This window comes from Macrobrachium nipponense, chromosome 9 (assembly GCF_015104395.2).
Source record: "Macrobrachium nipponense isolate FS-2020 chromosome 9, ASM1510439v2, whole genome shotgun sequence".
Lineage (NCBI taxonomy): Eukaryota > Metazoa > Arthropoda > Malacostraca > Decapoda > Palaemonidae > Macrobrachium > Macrobrachium nipponense.
The window spans coordinates 10112712-10138994 of NC_061110.1; the positions used below are offsets into that span (position 1 = coordinate 10112712).

General features: G+C 37.0%; 1 protein-coding gene across 1 annotated transcript in view; it reads left to right on the plus strand.

The window, feature by feature from the left end:
- Nucleotides 1–26283, plus strand: part of LOC135218621 (mediator of RNA polymerase II transcription subunit 1-like) — a 107456-nt gene that overhangs the window by 35724 nt on the left and 45449 nt on the right. The window contains 4 exon segments of the mRNA XM_064255057.1: nt 6246–6343; nt 20178–20264; nt 20418–20605; nt 24295–26085. Coding sequence (XP_064111127.1) covers nt 6246–6343; nt 20178–20264; nt 20418–20605; nt 24295–26085 — 2164 coding nt within the window.

Here is a 26283-nt window from a genome sequence, read left to right on the forward strand (position 1 = left end):
CTGGTTACAACACGTCTCAAGAACGGAACCCCCCTCGTAACCTGGGGACTGCCTGTATCTTTGTCGCTAGACAAGCGCTTTAAAACTAGATCGCCGAAAACCTGGGGCTGCCTGTGCTCGATTGGATTCCTATAACTTACTGTAGAGTATCATGGAGACTGTTGTATGTTTAAATAGACAGTGGACCTCCTGTATTCACAGGAGCGTGGGTTCCAGATCCTGCTGCGAATAGCTAAAATCTGTGAATTCTTAGAATCCTTGTAAAAACACTTAAGAAATGCCTACTTTGTTAGTTCAAACTCAAGAAAACCCCATTAAAACTGATTTTTGTTAAGTTTTTTCACAAACAGTCCATTTAATCATGAAATTGATATGATAATATAGTAATTTATAGATGGTTTTCATAGAAAAATACTGTGAAGACATGAGTCCGCGAATCTCGAGAATGCGAAATAGAGGGGGCGGGGGTCAATTGTACTCCGGCACAGATTCTCAAACCAGTTCTTCTGTTTTATTCTATCTTGTGCTTGTGTTTGATAGTTTTCTATTGGTTCTGGCATCCATGGTTCATAGTTTTTCACCAGTCTGTTCTGTTCAAATGTTCCCAATCAGTCCCCAGAGTAATTGCCAGTGTGGGCTATAAGTTGGTTTCCTCTACCCTGTTTAAGAATCTCAAGTCTCCAAGGTGTCTGTTAGTACCTTTCAGTCTTTCTGTATTAGAACAAATATAGGTTGAGTTGGATAGGTACTTTGAGAGATGATTGTGCTCATTTGTGAGCTAATTTATCTAAGGGTAGCAATCATTGCACTTAAAAAGTTTTCATTTGTTGACAAGGGTACTGACAAAATGTTCCAGTAATGAAACCCTTGTTAATACCATTATCGAGGTAGAGGTAGTCTGCTATCATATTGTATCATAAGGAAAACACCCTAAATTAGACCTAGATAAGATTACTTGTCTGGAGTGGGTGATTAGTAGTGCAGTACATGACTGAGGTAGGGCATTACGAAATGCCCCAAATTTTATCCACTGAAGGTAAAACATTTTTCAACTGTTGGCCTTACCCAGTACCAGTGATTTTAGCTTTTCTCATTGATTATTTTCATATTTTACTGCATTATATGATCTTTCCCAATGCCACTTGATTCTGATTAATCATAACACATTTTACTAGTAGGTGATTGCAGCTGTGTTAGATGTATGAAGATTGTGTAATAGACCCTCATTATTTATTTATATGGGTATATATTCTATAGTATATACTGGTTGTTTATGCTCTGAAACTTTGAACGTGAGTGTGCATGCTATGACACACCACTAAACATTGTGGTTTACTGTATCAGCTGGTCTGCTGGTATGGTAGGGACCGTCTTGGCATGCTGCTCAGATGTCGCTAGTTAGCGCATCCCCCAGGGTGACTAAAAATCACTGGCTCTGTACCATGATCAGTTACCACTGCAGTGTGGGGTCTGTGGTTGGAGGTTGAAATCAACATTCTTTGGAAGTTTGAATTTCAAGTCAATGACTGTATTGGCTTGCTCCATGTAACTATGTTTCATATCCTGAAATAATACAGGCAGTCCCAGTATAGGCCACCTTATGGCACCAATAACCGAAACTTGCCCCTTATGCCGCCATAAATTGCAGCATTTATGGCGCCAGATTGCCATTAAGTGAGACCGCTGATAATTGGGTACTGCCTGTAATATAGCAATGATACATTCTGCTTAGTGGTGGATGAGGAATTTGGAAAAGGTCTAAACATGCAATCAGCCTTAGGCTTGTCTTTTAGTTGTTTTACTAGTACGTAGCTTGATCACAATGTTACAATAGTAGACCAAGGTTTAATTAATCATGTAGACCAGAGAAGGGCGGTCAAGTAGCTTGTCAACAACAATTCCGAAGTGGTTACTGACAGACATTATAAAAGTAAAAAAAAAAAAAAATGATAGTGAATTCTAGGCGTAATGTTATGGCTTTCATTTAATATGACTGAGCGTATGCAGATGTAAGGACAATGAAATTAAATTAAATTCCAAAAAATACTACTTTAAAATCAAATAAAATATCCATTTCATCCTTTATTTCAAAAGTGTAGATTATACGGAATTTATAAAAATCATCAAGTAAAATATGCATTTCATCCTTTATTTCAAAAGTGTAGGTTATACAGAATTTATAAAATCATCAAATAGAATACTATGCATTTCATCCTTTGTTTCAAAATGTAGGTTACACGGAATTTATTACCGGATTTCTTTACGAATAGCTGACTGCCACAGAAAATCTGGAATTGTGGGATCTGTCATTGTTATTTTCCAGTGTATAAGCTGTTGCAGGAGAGTTCCAAAGTTGAGCAGTATAGGTAAAAACTAGGCCATTACCAAAGATACTATAGAGTACACAAAGGTACTCAAGTCAGCCATGTGAGCCATACCACAGCACCAGTAGGGCTATAATCAAAATTGAAAAGCATGATGGCATAAATCCCAACCAATGGGAACATGATTTTTCACATGGTAGTCATGATGCAGCTCAGTTGTTGCAGAGAGCCAGAAATAGAGAGGAATGGCTAGCCATGATTACCGACGTCCTTGGGGATATGGCACCTGGATGAGGAGGATGAGTCACGATGCCAGATAATTATTAATTATTCAGTCATTCCACGTGATTGACAAAAGCGTCATTTGTTTACATGCTGTGGTCAGAAGGTATATTTTGGCTGCGGCATATGTAGCCAAACTTACTTTTGTGCATATTTTGAATTTACTAAAACATACATGTTAAAATTAATGTTATAGTTGCAATGTATTGTGTTGTATTCATGGTGTAAAGAGAAAATTTTTGGATGCATGTCATTAAGAGAAAACCCTGGATGCAAGGTATCAAGACCAGAATGCATGATGTAAAATTGAAAAATCTGAATACAGTGGTCCATATGGGGGGGATGCTTACCACACACACACACACACACACACACACACCCCCGGTGAATGTTAGAACCCGCGAATGTTTGGAACCCCTATAAAAATGCTAAAAACAGCCTATTTTGTTAATTAAAACTCAAGAAAAATCACTAAAAATGTTCATACTTGGTTTTTTTAATAGTTTTATCACAAAAAGTGCATTTTATGATGAAATTGAAAAAAAGAAAAAACAGGAATTTGTGACTATTTCTCATAGAAAAATACCACGAATAGTGCTGGGAAACGTTCCTGAGAGAAATCCGCGAATACCGGGTCTCCACTGTACATGTCATAGAGAAAATCTTGAACTCATGGTATACTTATGAGAAAGTTGTGAATGCATGGTATAAACAGAAAATCTTGAATGCATGGTTTTTACATTTGTGACATTGGTCTTCACGTTTCATGTGACATCGCTGCCATGTATACTTACTGACATCGTCAGATTACAACCGCTTGGTGGCTTTCGAGGTACGCATTCTCATATGAGAAAAAATTCGGGTTGAATATCTTATGTACTCTGTAGTACCTTTGGCCATTACTGAACCACGGAATTGTTTAATAGAATTATAGGGAGAGGTGTCCTTTCCTGTTTCAAAGTCTTAGCATTTTAGGCATTGCCTCCCACACTGCCATGTTTATTGCTGCTTAATCCATTACCCCCAGGAGTGATAATCTTTGAATCTACTCCGCAATACATCCATAGTAATTCTATTGATGTATATACTTGAAATAAAAGTTCCTATCAATTATATATACAACAAGGTCAGTGGGAAGAGTTTGAAAGAATATTATTGAAATTTGTAACATTTCCATAATTCAGTTTGCAGTTATTGAGAACTAGAAAATGAAGGCTGTATAATAAACTATTGAAAGTCTAGCAAATATTTTTCCCTTCGTCACTGGTTCTGAGGAAATTTAAATCCTCTCTTGGATATCTCATAGTATGAAAAAAAAGAATTCTAATCTTGTTTAGAGTCTAGGTATAAGCCTCCAACTCAGTTTCTCACTATACCAGCAATATATAAAATGTGGAGTATTTTTATTTTTGCAAATACTAAGTGTTTGCATTCATTTCCTGAAATATTTTTATATGGTGAAATTTAACTTATACATACTCTCTAAAGGCAGCAGCTGAGCTTAACCAATTTTAAGAGAATTGGCAAAGCAGCTCTACATCTATGCCACTTTAACACAAAAACATTGTTCATTGTTTGCTGTTGAAAATATTGTTCATTGTTTGCTTTAATAACTGGAAAATATTAATGAAAAATAATTTTAAAAATTAGCAAGGATTATTTTTGCAGTTGAGATTTGAAATTCTTTTGAACATCAAACAAATTCATCAAACAAATGGATTAGAACATTTGATATGACATGGCAATGCAGCACTCATGTCTTGCTCCAGATGCCAAAAGTTAGGAAATACTGTAGTGTGTGGTACAGTGTCCTCTGAGAAGAGGATGGATTTATTTTTCCATTTAGTACTCTATTGGCTAAACTAGTACTTCTAGAAAAAATATGAATATAGAAATTTTATGTATGAATGAAAAATTTGTGCACTTTATTGAATTACTGTGCAATGCTGTCATATTGTAATTGTAGCCAGATGAAATAAATGCTTAATGAAAGGAATTCGGGGCCAGTAATTTTATTTTACAGGATAAAGAATTTATGGAAAGAATACTATGTAGCATTCAATGCAAGAAAATTATGGAGGTATACAGGTGGGGAACTCCCCCTCCCCCTGATTTGCAGATTTCTCATGGAAACATTTCCCTGCATTATTTGCGGTATTTTCTATGAGAAATACCCACAAATTCCTGAGGGGTGTGTGTGTGTTTTTTAATGCACTTTTTGTGATGAAACTATTTAAAAACCAGGTATAAAAATTTTTAGTGGTTTTTTTTCTTGAGTTTTATCTAACAAAACAGGAGGTTTTAAGCATTTTATAGGGGTTCAACTATTCGCGGGTTCTAACTTTTCTCCAGGGGGTCTGGTACGCATCCCCCGGGAATAAGGGCCCCCACTGTATTTGGTACTACATTATTTTTATAACTGGTATAGTACAAATATGTACTAGAATAGTAAGACAATATTCCTTAGTCATTCTTTTATATTAAGTTAACCACAAAATTTGTGATTACAGTGTTCCCCCCCATATTGGCGGGGGATGCGTACCACACACACACACACACACACACGTGTAGTGCCTCAGCGGCGTGGTTGGTATGGTATTAGCGTCCCACCTCGGTGGTTGCGGGTTCGATTCTTGGCCATTCCATTGAGGGGTTAGAGATGTGTATTTCTGGTGATACAAGTTCACTCTCGACGTGGTTCGGAAGTCACATAAAGCCGTTGGTCCCGTTGCTGAATAACCGCTGGTTCCATGCAACATAAAAGCACCATACAAACAAACAAAGAAACAAAACAAACACACACACACATTAATAGTTGGAACCCCTATAAAAATGCTTTAGACCTATTTTGTTAGTAACTAGAAAACCTACTGAAGTTTTTATACCTGATTTTTTTAATAGTTTTATCACCAAAAGTGCATTTTATGATGAAATTGAATTTTTTATATATATATATATATAGTATATATATTTCTCATAGAAAGATACTAAGAATAGGCAAATTTCCCACAAATAATGTGGGGAAATGTTCCAGAGAGAAATCCTTAGCATGCAAAAAAGAGGGGGGTGGGGGTCCACTGTATAGGGAGGAATGCATTATGTCCATAACACAACCTTGTATACTCTGTAGGGGGCAGTCCCAGTTACAGGAGTTCCTTTCCCCAGGGCAAGTGCCGCTAACTAAATACTATCAGCAATAACAGCACTAATAACCCTCGTAACAGCACCATTAACTGGAGATTGGCACCGATAAACTGCTTACCTGTGTTGAAAATCCAGTTAATGAGCAGGGACTGCCTGTGCTTGGTTTTGTATACCATTATAACATTTTCTCTCTCTCTCTCTCTCTCTCCTCTCTCTCTCTCTTCTCTCTCTCTCTCTCTCTCTCTCTCTCTCTCGCTCTCTCTCTCTCTCGTCCTCGCTCTCTCTCCTCTCTCTCCTCTACTCCTTCTCTCTCTCTCTCTCTCTCTCTCCAGGGGTAGGGGCCGCAGGTATTTGTTGGTAATTTGAGGCATGTTACAGTGTGTACAGGTACTGGCCAGGTCATATTTATGCCTATGGCTTACTTCAGTGCCTTCTTAATTCATATTGCAAAAAGCACATAATTTTGTATTAAATATTTTTACTTTCTCCTTTCAGCCCAAGATTGACCCTTTGCAGTTGCTGAAATGCCTAAGCATTCTGCTCAATGCAAATGGTGGAATAGGGGGAGAGACAGAAGTTCCACGAGTCAAGGGGTGAGTATACCTTTCACCGATGAACTTACTTTTGTATTGCTTGGCAAATATTAGTATGTAACCCTCCGTTCCAGTCATAAATCATGAGAAGTGTTAGCAAGTTATTATTTTTTTCTTGGAAAGGGAAACTGCTAGTGTTAAAAAAAGTACATATATCAAGGCTTTTGCATGATGGCCCTGAATGTTAGATAACTGTACGTACAATCTATGTTTGGCAACCACGGTTCAGTTCACATTTCCATGTCTGTCTGTCTGTCTGTCGTCTGGTCACGTTATCTTTAGAATGAATCCTATCGGCACTACGTACTACTGCACAGTTGTCTTATCATACCTGGATGTGTGTGTTTATGGAGATTTTTAGTATTTGACTACTTGTTAGCTACTTAATGCTATACTACCACCTTTGCCCTTAAGTTGTGAGAAGTATGTAGGTTTTTTATTTTTTTATTTTATTTTATTTTTTTTGGGGGGAGGGGGGGAAGCCATTTGAATTGCAGTAAGTTTTCCCCACGCTACGTCTGTCTTTGGGTGCGTCTGTGACACATACCATATCATCATAGATTCTCTGAAACAGGTAAAGGGATTTCATTGGAACTTGTCCATATTCCACAAACATTTTGCCAAAGACAAATTTTCACTAAAAGCTGCCTTTGCAAGAATCATAGTTGCCCTGTCCATATTCCACAAACATTTTGCCAAAGAAATTTTCACTAAAAGCTGCCTTTGCAAGAATCATAGTTGCCCTGTCATATTTTTTGCAAATTTCTAGCAAAGGATTTGGTTGGGGTCAGTAAGAGGCATGTATTCTTTTTGCCATACTCTGAATGCTTGTTTAAATAGCACACATGACCAAACCATATCTTCTTGGCCAGGCCTTGGATGCAAAGTATTACGCAAGTATAGTAGTACCTCAAGATACGAAATTAATCCGATCCGAGGCGGCCTTCGTATAATGAGTTTTTCGTATCTTGGAACACATTTTACATGTAAAATGGCTAATCCGTTCCAAGCCCTCCAAAAACACATCATTAAATTTCATAATAAATCTAAATTGACCTATAAACAATGAAATACTACAACAATTTGGACCATTCAATACCTAAATTAAGAATAAAAATCCAAACCTGTAAATAAAGTGTATATTAGTGTACAAGAAATATTATTACTGTAACGTAAAATGTCGAAGCTTACCTTTCGAATGAGGCTATCTCCGAAAGTGGCGAAATTCCGTTTACGGAATTTTTCGAACCACCCATGAGAAGCCTTGAACTCTGGGGTTGCCGTTGATGCCCCCTCTCCGCCGTCGTCTTTGGCTTGGGCAATCAAATCGCCGAAAATAGCGCTGGCCTTCTGGCAGATTGCCGTCTCGGTTATCGTATCGCCATCGATTTCTTTGTCCTCGATCCATACAAGAAGCTGCCTTTCCATTTTATTATGCACATGGCTCCTCTTGTTGGACAAAATAGTGATGCCCTTGGAAGGTGTAGCTGCTTTGATGGCTTCCTTCTGCTTAAGGATGGTGCCTATTGTCGACGGATTTCGGCCGTATTCCTTAGCGATCACACTCAACCGCAAGCCAGCTTCATACTTTTTTATTATCTCCATTTTTGTCTCCATAGAAAGCATTCTCTTCTTTCTGTGAACTTCAGCAACTTTCTTGGGACCCATGACTCTATGTACTGTACGTGATTAAGTTACGTTCTCACAACACGATAAAGTAGCACAACACGATAATATGTACGTACTGCAACAAAATCACTAACGAATTTACGTTACTAAACGAAATCGTTGGAGTGAACGAATGCCGATTGCGTACGGTAAAGTTTCGAGTGCGAAGTGGCCGAGGTAAAGCACGCAAACACGTAGTACGTATGTATAGGCGCGAGTTTCAAAATTGTTATGGGGCGAATCTCGTACTTTCAGAAACTTTTCGTATGTAGAGCAGTAAAATTTTTCGTCTTTGCTTTCGTAACTTGGATTTTTCGTAAGTTGAGCCTTTCGTATCTCGAGGTACTACTGTCCTACATTCTTAAATCCTCTCTTCATTTTTTCCATCAGTGTCATTCTTAGTATCCAGCAAAGCATCTTTTTAGTCTCCCTTTATATGTGTGGCTTTTTTCAGCGATCAGGTTTTATGGTGCTGCTCTAGTGCCAAAATCCGCTAAATTTTGATTATCAGCGCTGGTAATATAGTATTGGCATCGATAAATGCCTACCAGAGGTGCCGTTAACCGGTCATCACCGCGAAAATTCGGTTATCTGCATTTTTTGCTTATTATCAAGCCGTCGGAACGGAAACCCCCCCACAACCAGAGACTGCTTGTATTGGCAACCCTACCCTGTATGATGCTTCCCTGGGCCTTTTGAGACTAGCACGAATATCGTCTCTTGCTATCCCAAGATTATGCTGTCTATCTTTTCACCTTTGTGCCTTGTATGTTATAGTAATGAAAGGGAGTAGATTGCTTTGACCTCCTCCATTAGTCTTTTCACCTTTGTGCCTTTTATGTGATAGTAATGAAAGGAGGAGATTGCGTTGACCTCCTCCAATAGTTCCTAGAGTAAATACACTGCTACGTATGTGTTGTGGCATTTGATAGTTTTTTCCATATTCAAGTGAATTTGGTAATTGCTTTTAGAACAATCGAATTTGGTAATCATGATCATGAAACATGTGATGTAGTTATAATTAATTCACAGCACCTTTGCATCTGACGCCCAGCCCCATCCCGTACAACGTTCCTTATAGGTTGTTTAGCAGCCAACCACAGTTGTGGATAGTTACAAACTCCTCAGTCTCTCTCAAAACATCATACTGTGAGGATCTCCGCTTCCACCTCACCTAACAAGAATGTTTTTCACAAGTTATAACTCGTTACTCCTCATTTTTACCTGAAGAAAAGTAGTGTTTCCCAATTTCATCACTAAACATCGTCAAGCCAGGGATTTGAGGATTTTAATGATATCTGAATTGTGTGCTTCAGTAAACTTAGTGCTAAAATATTTATAGTGAAATAAACATGAAATTTTAAGAAAAAATATATTCTTTCATTCCTTACATAACATCACAGTGTGTTCAAAATATATTCTTTCGTTCCTTTACATGACATTGCAGTGTATTCATCATTTATTGTCATGAGTTTCATGTAATATCATAGCTGAAATACCTTGGATGACAGTGCTACCAAAAGTTATAGGTAGGGTGATTGATATGAAAGTAACAAGCAAAAGATTTAGAATATTATATCTTGTCTTCGTGTAGTCGTGTAGTCATGCTTGGTCACGTGATCAATCGATGCTGTCATCATCATGATCAAGATCCCTTGATAGAAGTATACTAGTCTTATGGGGGGGGGGGGGGGGGGGGGGGGGGGGGGGGGGGGGGGGGGGGGGGGGGGGGGGGGGGGGGGGGGGGGGGAAACAAGCCTTCATTATTGATATTATCATTATCACCATCACCCCCTCATATATCCTATAGTGGAAGTCTCTACATGAAAAAAATCATATAATAATAAATAATAAGAGGGATATAGGAGAAAACGAGAGAAGATTTTAGTGACTGAAAAACTAATGGGATGTTTGGATTTCTTCCATAAGGTATCAGTATCTCGCTTAATGTTTTTTATGATGTAGAGATTTCCACTTTAGGATATGGGAGAGGGTAATAGTGATAATGACTACTTATTTTTCTTTTTCCCCCCATAAAACTACTATCGAGGTGATCATGATCACGATAATGACATCATCGACTGAGAGAGAGAGAGAGAGAGAATCCTCATCTTGTGAATGCACTGCAATGTCATTCATGTAAGGAATGAAAGAATATATTTTATCTTTAAATTTTATGTTTATTTCATAATACATATTTTAGCACTAAGTTTACTTAAGTACATAATTCATTTATCATTAAAATCCTTAAATCACTGGCTTGATGTTCAGCGTTGAAATTGGGAAACACTACGGAGTGGAAATCCACACTGCATGACATTTTGAGAGACACTGACAAGTTTGCAGTTTTCCAGCCCTCTTGACTGACTGGCTGGTCAACAGCCAATCAGGAACATCATCAGATACACGGGTTTTGTGAATTATAGTAGTACTTTAGTTGGTATCATTTAACTAAAAATTAATGGTTGGGAAAAGTATGTAGCAGATCCCCAACCACCCTTCATAATTAGCACTTTTTCTTCAGCCACTTTTGAGAATAGAGTATACATCTTCCTGTGCTTGAAGTGTGAATCAGGGATGTTACTAACAAATGTGTCAGGTTGATGAGCAGAACTGTTCAGAATATGAGAATGTGTATGGCCTATTTTATGACTTCTAAGATTGTAGATCCTCTTTGTTCTTTTTCTAGTGGTAGGAATGCACTGCCTAGCCTCCCTCAGAATGGAAGAGATATGGAAGAGGTGCTTCAGTTTCCAGGGTATGAGGGACTTGGCCTTTTGATGCCTTTTTGGTGCATCACCCTGTCTTCTCTGCCTTCCAGCTCTTTCGCTTCTTGCTCACTCTGAGAGGGTTATATAAATGCTCACTGAGAGGTAGGGCCGGGTTGTGCTGGTAGTATGCTTTCCCCTTAAATCTGCTGTATATGCTTGTAAGCTGAATAACCCTGATAGATTCCAGCACTTGGCCCTAAGTACCTGGAAGATGTGGCCTTCCTTTGGTATTCTCTTTAATATCTTCCCATCTCCGCCTCTTTGGACCCTTTAGCATCAGTTTATGGGTCCACTGTCCTCCCTATGACTGCTGTACCCGCAAAGGAAGTCGGCCCTGTTGACACGTTTAGCACTGTTGTGATGCCTTTGGGAGCTACCCTTTGGTTCTGCTTCCAGTAGATGGAGTAGAACCTCGGACCTCGACGCTAATCCGTTCCAGAAGAAACGTCGAGATGCGACTCGGTCGAAATCTGAATCAATTTTTTCCATAAGAATTAACTGAAAATGGATTCATCCTTTCTTGACTACCACATAACCGCTGGTGGAACATCCACTATGGGTATAGCATTGCCTTAGTGCTCTCCGATCTTGCTTTTCACCTTGTTTTTCTCAATGTCTAGAGACATCAGGACTGACTTGAATTCCTTTTTATACAAATTACACTTAAATTATCATTAAATAAGTTCGAACTTAAATAACATTATATTAGAGATCGTTTTTATTTTTAAATGTATGCCGTATCAAAACAACTATGTCCAATGCTTGTCTGCAGTGGCTGCCTTGGGACCCATGATTGAATCAAAATACAGTACAGAAAGCCAGAAAAACTTAAGAAAATATTCTTGTACAAGCAAGCATTTACTTACTCAAAACAATAGCACCTGTGGCTGGCATGAAACAACAACGCCACCAACAGCGTCAACTGGCTGCGGTTGACCAAAACACCTTTGTTTGCAAAAATCAAATGTTTTGTTGTCTGATTCCGGTTTTTTGTTTGAGCTCTGATGCAAAATTTACTTTGAAAAGTTTGCGCCAAAGTCCGATTGTTGAGTTCTAATACTGTCGAGGACTGGAGTTCTACTGTATGAGGAATTTTCATCATCTTTTTTACCTTGTCCTGTGGCATCTTAGGAGAGTAAGATTTGTCAAAGGAGTAATTTAAGATGACGAAACATAATTGTGTATCTGCTCCTACTTCTATTCTGGCCCTGCTTCCTTTTGTGAGTAGTAGTAGTCTTTTAAAGATCCTTCACAACAAGCACAAGAGACTTCACTTGCTCATCTCCATCTCCCTTCTGAAGGTTGATGGAGGTGCTCACATAACCGCTGGTGGAACATCCACTATGGGTATAGCATTGCCCTAGTGCTCTCCGATCTTGCTTTTCACCTTGTTTTTCTCAATGTCTAGAGACATCAGGACTGATTTGAATTCCTTTTTGTACTGTTCACATTTCTTTGGAGGTGTGAAAAGGAGAGTGATAGGTGTCCCTATTTAGTACATTGCCGTGGTTACTTTGGAGATTTGTATGCACATGTTGTGCCACCACTGAGAATGGTACTTTTGGACCTCTGATTTGTACGTGCACAATTACGCTTGTGTTAATTTACCATGGCTTTTTTAAGTGTAGCTTTGACAATAAGGTTCTATAATTGACACCATTAGGTCCAGACACTTGTTGCTGTGGTCATCATGGCAGCCTAGTGTGTTTTGCCCCTGATTTGAGAGCTAGGTTTTGAGAGAGGACCTGCTCTCACTGTGCGGGATCTGATAGAACCCAAGGGTCATTCTTCAAACCATGTACAACCAAACTAAGCTGGGTGACTCGATCTGACTGCATATAGACAAAGATGCTAATTTATTTATTTATTTTTTTATATATATAAAAGATATTGGTTATGCATCCCAGAGGCTTTTTACACTTTAACAAACCTATGCTGACCCTAGAGGAAGATGTTTACTAGACAATACAGGCAGTCCCCGGGTTATGACGGTGTCGGTTTACGACGTTCCGAGGTTACGACGCTTGTCAATAGACGTTATTTCCAGGGTTACGACGGTGTCGGTTTACGACGTTCCGAGGTTACGACGCTTGTCAATAGACGTTATTTCCAGGGTTACGACGCCTACAACGCTCATCTGGGAGATGAAATATAACACCAAAAATGCAAAATAATCAATATTTGAAGGTTTTTTTGATGAAAAATGCCATAAGAATGCAGTTTACATAGTTTTCAATGCACCCAAAGCATTAAAAGTAAGGTTTTCTCAGGATTTTTGACGATGTTCCGGCTTACGATGATTTTCAGCTTACGACGCGTCTCAAGAACGGAACCCCCGTCGTAACCCGGGGACCGCCTGTAATCTTGCATATGGTTTCCAAATGCAGTGTAAATTACACCTAGTTAAAAGGTGAATTCTGCATGGTTAAGATAGTAAAACTTATCTTGAAATATTAATATGAAATTGCAGATTCATTCAATTCTGCAAAGTTAAGATAGTAAAACTTATCTTGAAAAATTATTATGAAATTGTAGATTCATTCATGTCAGTAAACTATACCATAAGCAGACTTGATTGTGTCATGTTTGTTTTTTTACCATTTTCAGATGGTAACTGTACAAGATGTTTTCATATTTTGAAGCTTAAAAACACTTGTCTTTCGTTTAGTGTTTGTATGAGTGGATTTTAAGCTATTCTATTTTTACTCTTGTTTGTGATGTGATGCTTGTTGGCAGTTTGCACAATTTCTCTTATTAATTTCGGATGTCATGCTTGTGAGCAGTTTGTTTAGTGTGGCCTTATCTAAGATTTGAATTTGCTGCCAAAACCCACAGCCAATACTATCAAAATCTTGAAGAAATAATGCACAAGCTCTGGCTACGCCCAATTGTACACCATTGGACATTGTTTGCCAAGACCACTTCTTATGAAACACGACTGAGCATTTTATACTATGTACCGTATGTACTTGTTAACGCGCAATCTCACATACCATGCGATCCCCAAATTTTCACCCTTAACAAAAATGATTTTATCATGTATCTCACGTATCATGAGAGTTAAATTTGGCAGACCAAATAACAACAGGCTAACCTCTTTTCCTCCTCCTTATCTATTTCATTTTTTAGTTAGGCTAATACCTTTTCCTCCATCTCTTTATCTATCCCATCTTCTAGTTAAGTTTAAAAAAGTAAAAGAAATGCCAAAAGTATTGTTAGTAATGTTATACTTGTGTAAATGCATACAGCCAGAAACAGCTGATTTGCTATGAACAACCTAATCCAATAACAACAGCGTTTTTGCTTGGATATTTCAACCATCGTGCGATAGTAATAATTATCGTAGTTATGTTACAAATGATGTTAAGGAGAATAGGACTGATATATTCTTACATTACTATATCCTTACTCGCTATGGAGAAGAGATCGGCAATGGCATATACTGTTAAATTTAACCTGTAAGCTTTAGCTGAAGCTGAGGAAAGAATGTTGATCTGCTAATGACTATTATCGTGTATTGGCAATGTGAATGAAACTTGCAAACTTCGGTATAGTACCAGCAAACTCAACTGTAAACAACATTTGAAAGAAACGTTTCAATTAAAATATTGGGCATGAAAGAACACTTTTCACGGTTTTCACTCCATTAAAAGATAAATACATAAAGCTCGTAGTATTCTGATGAGATCAAGTGAAAAATATAGAACAGAATCTTGATTTTTGTTTACACAAACATACCCATACCCTCAGTGCCATCTACTAGAGAAAAAAAAAATTACTAAATTTCGTTCAGAAACTATTCATATTTAAGTGATTTTTCGTCGTGGAAACACTTTGTATAACATAAAATAACCTTGTCCCAGATAAATAGAATATCTTGAGATTCACTTGCACTGATTAGAATCAAGAGAGTCGCTCTTATTTTAGTACAATACAGCAAAACAAACTTGACTCGCATTCAGCCTCAGCTGATTTCCAAATCAAAACATTGATTGCTATGTATTTATAATACAAACAAATAGTAATATGAAAATACATATATTATTATTGGATGCTGTGAAGTTAAAGCATAAATTTTAAAAGATCCATGATAAAGATGCATATTTATTATGTTTGTATTTTATCATACGATACTATGTGATTATTACATACTCTAGTTTTATATCTTGGGTATGATGCAACCCCCTTAAAATTAACTCCAATATTAGGTCTTCAAAAATCGCATGATATGCGATAATATATACGGCACATTAGTACTCTGTAATGTGTACAGTTAATCCACTTGAATTATTTTATGAGGAAGGCGTATATAAACATACACCACAATGAATAGAAATCAGGGGCTTCCATAAGTCTACTGATTAAAACTGTGACAGACTACTTTGACATTTCTTGTAGTTGAACCACCTTCATGCTGTGTCCTTCAACAGTTACAGGCTACCTTTCAAGAACCACTGACCTTCCCTTTCTTTTATAACCTCTAGTTCCAGAAGGAGTCATAAATAGCAAGACCTCTGACTTCTACAATCAAATCAACTTTTTTCTTCGTGGAGAAGTTGACAGGAAGTTACATGCAGGTCATTGATATCTCTGTTGAATGGCTTGGTTCAAAATGGAGACTTAAAAGCTGTTTAAGGCTTCATCACAGTGTGCAACTTTTGTTTTGTGTGATCTCGAAGGATTCAGATTTTCAAGTATCCTTCTCTCAGTTCTCCAGAAAGTACTAAAGCTTTGTCTTTATAAGGATTGTACTAGATCAGGTCAGAGTCCTGTTACATGGACTTGTAAAATTTCCTCAGATTTTCATGCAAATGTTCACCTTGGTGTCAGCGTAGCTCATCATGCAGCAATCCCTTTCATATGTCTCATAATTTACTGGTTTGGCATCTGCAGAGTGGTTCCACTAGGACAGAAACTGCCTTCCTGCATTTTTCTTCCTATATTAGCATTGAGAAGTTGGAAAAAGTTGATTTCATGACCAAGCAACAGATGGAGTACTAGGGACTCCTAACAGACACAACAAGATTGAGTCTTTACATTGGATTTATGTTGGGAGTCTCAGTGGGGTTCTACCATAGTTCCTGTCACATCGTAGACATCAGCTTGGCTTTAGCATGTCATCTTCTGTCTCTTGTCCGGTTAAAAGCTGGTGTCTTCCGGGTACCTCCACCAGTGCTCACTTTGATGGCATTATTGGCAGCATTGGTCAGTCCTTGGGAATCCTCTCTCTTATCCTGTGCATCCTCAGCCAGAAATGTAGGATGTGCCAAGGTGGTTGGATGACAATGTTTGGTAGAAGTTCTTCTGGATTTCCAACCATTAAAGATATGTATGGTACTGTTTTAGACATCAAAGAAGGGGTGATAAACATATACAAAGTTGCTGTCAACTTCATGAGGCACTGCTTCTGCTGTCCTACACCTCTGTTACTTCGTAGTGTGAATGTGGAGTTGTCTCCCAGTTCCACTGTTAGATCTTGGTACTTCATTTCATATATGTTTTGGATCTATATATCTTGCTGTCCAATCACTCCAACTCCTTAATATGGTTTTAAGCACCAAATTGACTGAAAATGCCTTAGTACTTGGCTTCAACGGCCTAAATTTCATAAATCAAATAAATCTGATAACTAGATAAACAATCTGGTGGTACAAGATGCTTGTCAACTAAAAAAAAAATGTAAAGTCCTAAGGGTCATAAAAGAAGTGGTCAAACTTAAAAAAAAAAAGAAAGAAAAAAAAAAAGTCCCATGGGTCATAAAATGGTAAGGTATGAACCCTTTCGTGACTAAGGATTACTACATTTTAGCCCAACCTTAATTGTGCCCTGCTCTTAATAAGTTACTTAGTGGTTATGCAAAGACATACCTCCACATGGAAATTTCACCCCCTCCCCCATTCTGTCTTTTCAGACTCTCTCCCACACACCACCTTCCAAAACAGCACCCTCTTAGTCCCCAGTTATGAGCGATCCTGGTTTACAGCGCTTGTCCGCCATCTCCCGTTATCAGCACCAATCCCACTTCACAGCGCCACCAATAAGCACTTGTTATTGCCGATTTTCCGTTATAACATAACCTGAGACTGCCTGTACTTAACAACCGTACTTCTTTGTGACACACTTTCCCTGTACTTGGCTCTTTGCAGTCTTTCTTCCAAGTCCAAATCAAAATTTGAATCAAGGAGAGAATAAAAAAAAAAAAAAAAAAAATTATTCAAATGAGGATAATTATGCCAGGAGTGTTTCGACCATCTTAACGTGTTAGATTCTTGACCGTAGAGTTAGGAGATTGTGGTATTAGAGATGGAAATATTTTTTCAATACTTAGAGAATTTTTTGTGTTTTCCACAGTCCACAAAAAATTTCATTTTGGGCTTTGTATACGGTGCACTGGTGCATTAAATCCACCTGACATGTTTTTGAAAATTTACAGACCCCCTAATTTAACCAAACTTCATAGTCCTTCCCTCTTTAGGTTATTTTGAAGCGATGCCCTACCAGTATTTAAACATTGCAATAGAGGAGAAGAAACTGTACAACATATTTTCAGGCACGTTATGGTGTATCTCACTCTGGAAAACTTTTATTTTTCCGAGTTATAGTATTTACAAGCCTTAGCCTAACTTGCAAATTTGCAGAAGTTCAGTATAACCTCTCATACTGTCTCCTCTCTTTTTCATTAACATTTGTATCTGATACTGTGCTTGTAAGCCTCTGAAAGGTTAATGCATTTTTTTTTGCTGATGTGGTATATCATGGAAAAAATTTGTACTATGTACATCGTAAAAGCAGTACTTTGGTATTGTACTTCTCTCAAAACCTTAAGCACATCTGTTTAGGAAGTTGTAAGAAATTTCAACCAACCTCTTTCCTTTCATACATTAAATTATATACTAGTACTACAGTGGCCCCCCTGTATTTGCGGGCGATGGGTACCACACACACACACACCCGCGAATGTTTGGAACCCCTATAAAAATGCTAAAAATAGCCTCTTTTGTTAGTTAAAACTCTAGAAAAAAATCTAAAAATTTTCATACTTGGTTTTTTTAATAAAAACTAGAAAAAAATCTAAAAATTTTCATACTTGGTTTTTTTAATAGTTTAATAAAAAAAAAAAGTGCATTTTATGATGAAATTGATAAAAAAATACCACGAATGTGCAAATTTTCTGCGAATAATGCGGGGGAACATTCCCGAGAGAGATCCCCGAATCCAGGGAATCCAAATTAGGGGGGTCCACTGTACATGTATTTACCCGGCTAGTTTGTAGAAATCTCTCCATCCACACATGTAAATGTAGTTAATGGTTCTGGAATTTAAAGTCTCGGAGATAGTTATGTTGCATTGTATTCAGAAAAATCTCTACAGCTTCAAAACATCCTACCTGGTTGAACCTAACGTAGTCATACAAGCTAACTCCTGTCATAAGAATGTCTGACTAGCTTTAAAAAGTCTCTCTCTCTCTCTCTCTCTCTCTCTCTCTCTCTCTCTCTCTCTCTCTCTCTCTCTCTCTCTCTCTCTCTCTCTCTCTCTCTCTCTCTCTCGGTAAGCAGCAAGAATGACTGGTATTTGCTTTGTAGATGATATTTACTGGTATGACAAGAGTGATCAGACATACTGTGCTACGTTTGTTACATAATGACTGTGGTGTAAAATTTGTGTTCTGCTTATTATATATATGTAGAATAACATACAAATGATGATTCAACATAGTATTGTACGTATGGATTCCAGTTATCCTTGTAACTTATGTATTGCATGCTTGAATGTCATATGCCTCCACCCCCCTGTTTTATGGCAGTAATAATAAGAATAGTTTTCTACACTTATGGATTACTAAAATATTTATGTACTTCTAAGAAATATAAAAATATCCTCAACCTTTTGAGACTCTCTCTCTCTCTCTCTCTCTCTCTCTCTCTCTCTGCGTCTCTCTCTCGCTCTCTCTCTCTCTCTCTCTCTCTCTCTCTCTCTCTCATATATGTAATTATATATATTAATATACATATATATATATATATATATATATTATATATATATATATATATATATATATATATATATATATTGGGAAAAGAAGTATCATGATGCAAAGTGTAGGCTTTGTGTAGGATATTTCATATCTTGAAGGAATTATTAAGATAAGAAAAAAAAAATGTTCATTCAGTTTTAGAATTTTGAATTACCGTATATTTCGGCGTATAAGTCGACCGGAAGATAAGTCGACCCCCCAATTCTGAGTAAATTTTTATGATTTTAACTAATATCGGGTATATTAGTCGACCTATTAAATGTCAGCAGCAGGGTAAAACGTATCATATAAAATAACCTGAATGTTATTACGGTACATATGTTGCTCTACTTACTATAACAAATACAGGTAATATACTCGGTATATTAACAAATCTGTGTAATATATAAAAGATGAATACCGGCAAATATGATTAGAAATGAAACGAAAGATACGTTACTAGAGTGTAATGTAAACAAAAGCGCTAACTAACGCTACATAACAGCCTACGTTTATATGTATGTACAAAAAACTGCCACTCAAGTTAATGTTTTGATTGGGTTGTTAAAACGATGTGCCGGTATTTTATTATTATGTTGGAATATTCCTTGACCATTGGTTCTTCTATGGCATAAACAGGCTTATTTGAGGGAAAACGGACCTGCAGTTGATTCACCAGATTCAAACTGGGATCATTATGATGAAAACGTGAATGATAATTTGTTTGACGAATTGTTTAATTCAAGTGATGATGACTCAAGTAATTTTGAAGGATTTTAAATACATATTTACTATTAAATACAATTTTTTTTATTTTATTTAAAGTGATAAATAAAGATTTCATACCATAAATGTTTTTGAACAATACCCCGGTAAATACTAAACTGTCAGTGAACGCATCCTTCTCAATTACGGTACTACAAATGACTACGCAATGTTTACACTTGCTGTTCGATTGGGGTTTCTTCAAGTTACTTTGATTTTTTTCATTTTATTTAAGGTAATGGATGTTCTAATGTATTATTATTGTCGTATTACAGTGTGAAATGTTTTCAATACTGGTATTTACATACATAGTTACCTCAACAAGGCTGTCATTGTTATTAGCCAACTGTAAAGCCTGGATTCCTGTACCGATATGCCAAAATAATAAAGATTCACTTTTTGTTACCGTTAGATAAGTCGACCCCCTAATTTTGGCATGATTTTTTTGGGCTAAAGGGTCGACTTATACGCCGAAATATACGGTAACAACATACCAAAAAAATACTCCCACTTTTAGGTGTTGCAAGAAATATTCCTTCTTATTAAGAGGGGTTACTAAGAATTATAAAATTACAATATGTATACTAAATGTCATGATTGTTTTATCTTTTTGCAGGCTTATGTCCAAGTATTCCAAAAAGCTGGTGAGCAAGTGCATTTATTTAAACATCTTGCAGGCCACAGATCTACCTCTGCTGGATGCGTAAGTATATGTCTCCAACTTTCTCCATCTCTCCTTTTGGTTCTTAGGGTTACGCCACTGGCTAGTATTAGTACGCAAAGTTTGATTAGTTTTGTTCTGTTATCACTTTTATATATATTTAATAATGGACAGTCTTGTTTAATTTATGTACAGATTCTATGATGAAGGAGGATGGGAGCTTGTAGGCACTTGGCTGCAAGATGCTGTGAAGGCCAGTAACTGGCCCTTGGCCCTGCAAGTGTTGAGCCTACTTGAGACCTCACCCATGACAATCACTAGGTTGAAAAGATATGCCACCCCAAGATTAGTAATGGAACTTTCGCGGGAATGTGTCAACACAGGTAATTTTTGTAGTTATTCCATCTGTGGGGTTTGGGGGGGAGGGGGTTGGATCAACCATTTCCATAAGGTGTCAAAAATTTGTCTGACAAATGTTGAGAAGAATGAAGAATCGATAAAGTTAAGATATTGAAAGTAATGCAGGTTTTGGTTCCTTGGAAAAATTTAGGCCCAGGATAGGATATTGAATTTAATCTCTACATATTTGATTGTTAAATTTGATGAAATGCAGGAATGCATTTATGCTCTCAGGGTTTTGTGTTGGTATTAGTAAAGGTAGTGGTCTCATGAGTTTGTGCCAGTGCAAACTGTCCATGGTTGTCGTACGTTAGAGACTGGTACCCTATACAACTTCCAATGAGTGAACATTCATATGGACCAACTAAAAGGCCATTGTCTGGAGAGCGAGCTTCCATAATGGAATTGATGCAAGTTAGAGATCATGAAGAGAATAAAGTAAATGGGTATCACCCAAGACAAAGATTTTGACAAGTGTACAGGTATTGGATGCTTGTGTGTTCATTGTATAATCTTCAGATGACCCATACATTTGGCAGATTCAAGAATACAGCATTTCCATTACAATCCTCCTCTGGTTACTCAGGAAGAAAATAATGGTAGGTTGTAACAAAGCTTTTTTGCCATGCTGTTAGCATTAGGGTCTTGCTTGTTCCTGGAACCAGGTGGTTATTTTATCTTCAGATTATCATCATCTATCTTCGTTACCTCATAAAGCCAGGCAGTGCCAAGTGCCTTTCAAAAATTGTCATAGAAATTATGTAATGTCACCCTTGATATGTCCTCATTAATCTGATGAAGAAAAAAAGAGGTTGGTAATTGAAAAAATTTTTAAGTAATAGTACGAAATCGACCTACGTACTTGAAATATGCAGGTGAAACTCCACATGATTTAGAGAGATTTCATAATATAGTAGAATACATCTTGCATTTCGAGAGATTGGGCGGCAGATGGATCAGAATTAAGAAACAAACAGGAAAGTAAGGACTGTGTGTACACAAAGGGGTGAAGGGATACCAGATGGAGAACAACTTTGAGGTATTCCTTCAATTGTTTATCAAGTATTTAGGAATATGTAGTTGTATTTAAATCAGGTTCTGTTTACTGTATACTACATTGAATTTAGAGAACGACATACTGTAAATGGCAAATCAAAGATTGGGCAAGCTAAATAAGAATTGGAAGTAAGAGTGAAGTTGTATATAGAATTAAGATCATACACATCAAGTTGAGCTACATTTATTATACAGACACAAATCATGGTTTGGCAATGACACTACTGAAAGTCTAAAAGGTGAGTTGATTTGAGAAAAATTATGCAAGAAGTATATTAGTTAGGAGGCAGCTGGCAGGATAGAAGTGAAAATTTATATTAAGGAAAATTGTTGAAGTCCCATGTGTACATAAGGTGATGGATTATAAAAGGGAATGTTAGTTGGATTTACTAAAAGGAATTGATTAGCTGGACTTTCTTAAACACCAGAGGAGTTGGAAGACCCATCTTTGCATGGAGGAGAATCTTGAGGATAAAGTATGTTTGCTAGATGTTGAAGAGAATTTTTAAAAATGGCAAAGATGATAGATATTACTCAACAGTCAAAGGCTATCTTGAAAGTTGAAGTAGCATACACAACAAATGTGGTTATTATAATGGCTGAGATCCCTTAACATTGTGACTAAATTTGTCATGTCATGTATTAACAAAATGAGACTATTTATGATTGTTTCATGCTGTAAATAATTTTTAAAATTTTAGTTGAAAGTATTAAATTAGTTTGATGAGAAGCACATCTTCCTATCATGTAATTTATACTATACATGGATATTTCCATCCACTCCGAAATTTCTGTACTGGTTTAGAGAAAATTTGAAATGTGGAAGGCATTGCAAATGGGAAAACCAGCACTGCAGAGAACCTATATCTCGACTTGACATTTCTGCTATCATTGTTTTGCCTCTTCTGCCATTTTAGCTATTGTACATTTTTAAATAAACCCCTATCTTGAAAGTTCAGATATCAAATTTAGACCTTAAATAACATCCTATACCTCAAATTACTATCTTATTACTGTATTAATCATTGAGATTATATTATTAATAATGTCATTTCAAAGTCATCTTAAAAACACACGAGCATTGAACTGACAAAATCATATATACTACCATATATCAGACCGTCAATTTTAATATTTGAAAATTAGTTATTTGGTAAATAATTTTTTATACTACAAATCTATAAAACAAACATACTTAAGAGAGAGAGAGAGAGAGATTTGTTATTTTATCTCATTAAACTTAATAATATTTGAAAATTGGTACTGTAAATTATTTTATCATAAAATGTAGTAGTACCCATAAGGATATATGCATACACTTTTAACACTTTCAGTCAAAATAGAGGGAGAGAATTACCACTATGTACTTACAAAGAGTGAAATGGAAAGGTTATTGTATTTGAAATAATGCATATGAATTTTGTAATTGAATCTATATTATTTTTTAAAATATTGATAAATGTATACATACATGTACCATGGAAATTCTCTCATCTTAGTAACATGAAGTTTGTCAGCAACAGCTTTTTTTTATTTATAAACCAAAATCTTACATTCAGTAAATTCACTTTAGCATTTTCTTTAATGAATTGATGTTATTGCTGTTTACATTAATATTAATATTTGAAAATTAGTAAATCATTTATCATACTAATATTAATATTTGAAAACCAGTAAATCATTTATCATACAAAAAAAACACATCTCTGTAAGAGAGAAAGAGAATTATTATTTTTATTATTTGATATTTAATCTTATTAAACATATATATATACTTGTACAGCGCTGCTCCCCCCCCCCTCACACACACATAATGCGGCATACCACCCCCCCCCCACATAATTGGAATCTCACACACACACACACACACACACACACACACACACACACACACACACACACACAGAGTTGGAACCCTTATAGAAACACGTAAAACTGCTTATTTTTGTTGGTTAAAACTCGAGAGAACCCCACTAAAAATTTATTTATTTATTTATTTATTTATTTTTTTTTATATGAAATTAGGAAAAAAGCTTAGGAATTTGTTGATAATTCTCATAGAAAAATACCGCGAATACGCGAATTTCCTGTGAATAGTGGGTAGATGTGATCCATAGAGAAATCTGCGAATACAGGGAGCCCACTGTACAAATATTTGAAAATTAGTAAATCATTTTTATATTATTAAAATTTATTTAGTCTTGAAAATAAAATCAAAATAGTACACTGATTAGTGAATATTTATCACCGGAAAACCCACAATGGGTTCTGCAAATAGGTGAGTCCGCACATCTTGAACGTGAATCCTGGGGGAACAAACTTTTATCTTTGGAAAGCCAGAATCCTTAAGTGTCTGTTTATGTTTAGGTGTACCTACTGTCTATAGGAAGAATGACTTATTTGTAATGTAAAGGCAGAAACATTAGTAATTATCATATGATACAATTTTGTTTTATCTTGGCAAACTAGGAGATGCATTCTTGTAGAACAAAAAAGTATTGTTAGACTTCATTTTCTAATGGATTAAAAGGGGATACTCATTGTTATCTCTCTATGTAGCAGGAACTTGTACATTTATACGAACCTTTTTCTGATACGAACCTTTTTCTGTTTCCAGAAGTCCAGAGCATAGCGAAGCAAATCTTTTTGAAATGGATGGAAGTAGTAAGGCAAGGTGATGGCTCAGGGACAATGGCTGGTGTAGGGTTGGGAGGTGGTGGTCCCTCAGAGAATGATATCCCTGAATGTGAGCCAAATGAAATGGCTCTGGAAGAGAACAGCAGTGTTGCTGAGCAGCCTGCAAGTGCTGCTGCTCCAGTGGTGAATAGTGATTCTGCTCAAGAATGTGGTGATGGCAGTTCCTCTGGGGAAGGTCAAGATGACTCTTCCAATGCATCGACTGAAAGTGACACTGCCCCTGCTCCAACAACACCCATAAGAATCACCATCAGGAGTGGGTCTCAGGTCCTTGCTAAAGTATCATCTCAGAGGGTGAGTCAGGATTCCAATGACAGTGATGATAACAAACCATTGAGCATTATCAGAAAAGAAGTGAGGAAAGCTCGACTTACTACTAGTGATGAAGAGGTTTCTCAGGCAACTTCTTTGCCAGATGTGACTCCTGAAAAGCAAGGTGCAAGTGATGTTGGTGATGCAAACACTGGAGCAGTGGAAGCCAGTTCGAGTGTAGAAAGTGCAAATACCTCTAGTACAGTGAACAGTTGTGTAACATCGTCCACAAACTTAGTTTCAGGTAAAGTTGGTGATGTCTCCACAGTAGAAAAGTCAAAGATATCCGAAAGTGATGGTACTAGTACGTTTACACCACCGACCAATTCTGTAGCAAATTCTGTGGTCTCTTCTAGTGGTAGTGTGACTAACTCTGCACCTTCATCTCCTTCTGAGACGGAAGGCGAAAGTGCCATGGAGACAAATTCCGAAGTAGAGAAAGCTAGTGACATTGGGGCCATGGACAGTGACACTCAGGAAAAGAAAAGTGCAATAAGTAATGATGAGAATTCTGGGGAGGGTAAAGGGGATGAAACTGATTCTGGGAAAGAAAAGGCTGGTTTGAAAAGTGACAAAGAATCTAAAGCTAGTGGTAAGGACAAAAATAAAGACAAACATAAAGATAGTGAAAAGAAAGATAAAAGAGAGAAGGAAGAAGATAAAGAAAAGAAGTCAAAAGATGATAAGAAAAAAGAAAGAGAAAAGGATTCCAAGAGTTCCAAGAGTAGCAGCAAGAATCATGAAAGCAGTAGGTCGGACAAAAGCTCAAAAAGTGACAAGCACAGAAGTGGCAGTAGCCACAGCAGAAGTAGTAAGGACAGAGACAGAGACTCCAAAAGTAAAGATCGTGATAGAGAAAAGAGTAAGGACAAAGACCGTGACAGGGACAAGGGTAAGAGCAGTAGTAGAGATAAGGATAGAAAGAGTAGTAGCAGTAGCAGAGACAAAAGCAGGGAGGATAAACATGATAAAAAGAGAGAACAGGAAAATGAAGATAAAGCAACACTTGAGAAAGTAAAGCCTCTGAGTGCTGATGGCCTTGCAAAGATTCCCAGGAAAACTCCTCCTCCAAGCTTCCTTGATGCTCTGGGCTCAGCTGACATGGATGCATTAGAAGCCAAGAAGCCCTCGGTTAAGACTTACAAGTCACGAGGTTTTCGTAACACTGGCTTGTTGGATGAACCCACCAAGCCTCCAGGGAAAAAGAACGTAGGTCCTGCGGCTAGTGATAAGAAGTCGACCAGTGGAACGGGAGGGCAAGGCGTAAAACGTCCATCTCCATTGGACGAGCTTGTTGCATCATCATCACTGTCTGAAAAGCGGTTGAAAACGTCTGTATCTTCAAGCCCACTCAACTCTGATAAACCAGGAGGAGTCAAGCTCATATCACCAAAGAGACGTAAGTGCGTTATTTGTTATTATTTTAAGTTTAAACTTTTTTTTTTCTATTTCATTTTCCATTTTATCTCTTTAAGTTCTTTCCAGGTAGTCAGTGATTATTTTTGTGTATGTTTTGTTTATTTGTAGTTATTGTATTACCATGTTTGTTCTGTGGGTAAACTCAAGTTCTTGCTGAGATTTTTTTGGCTGTCAAGCC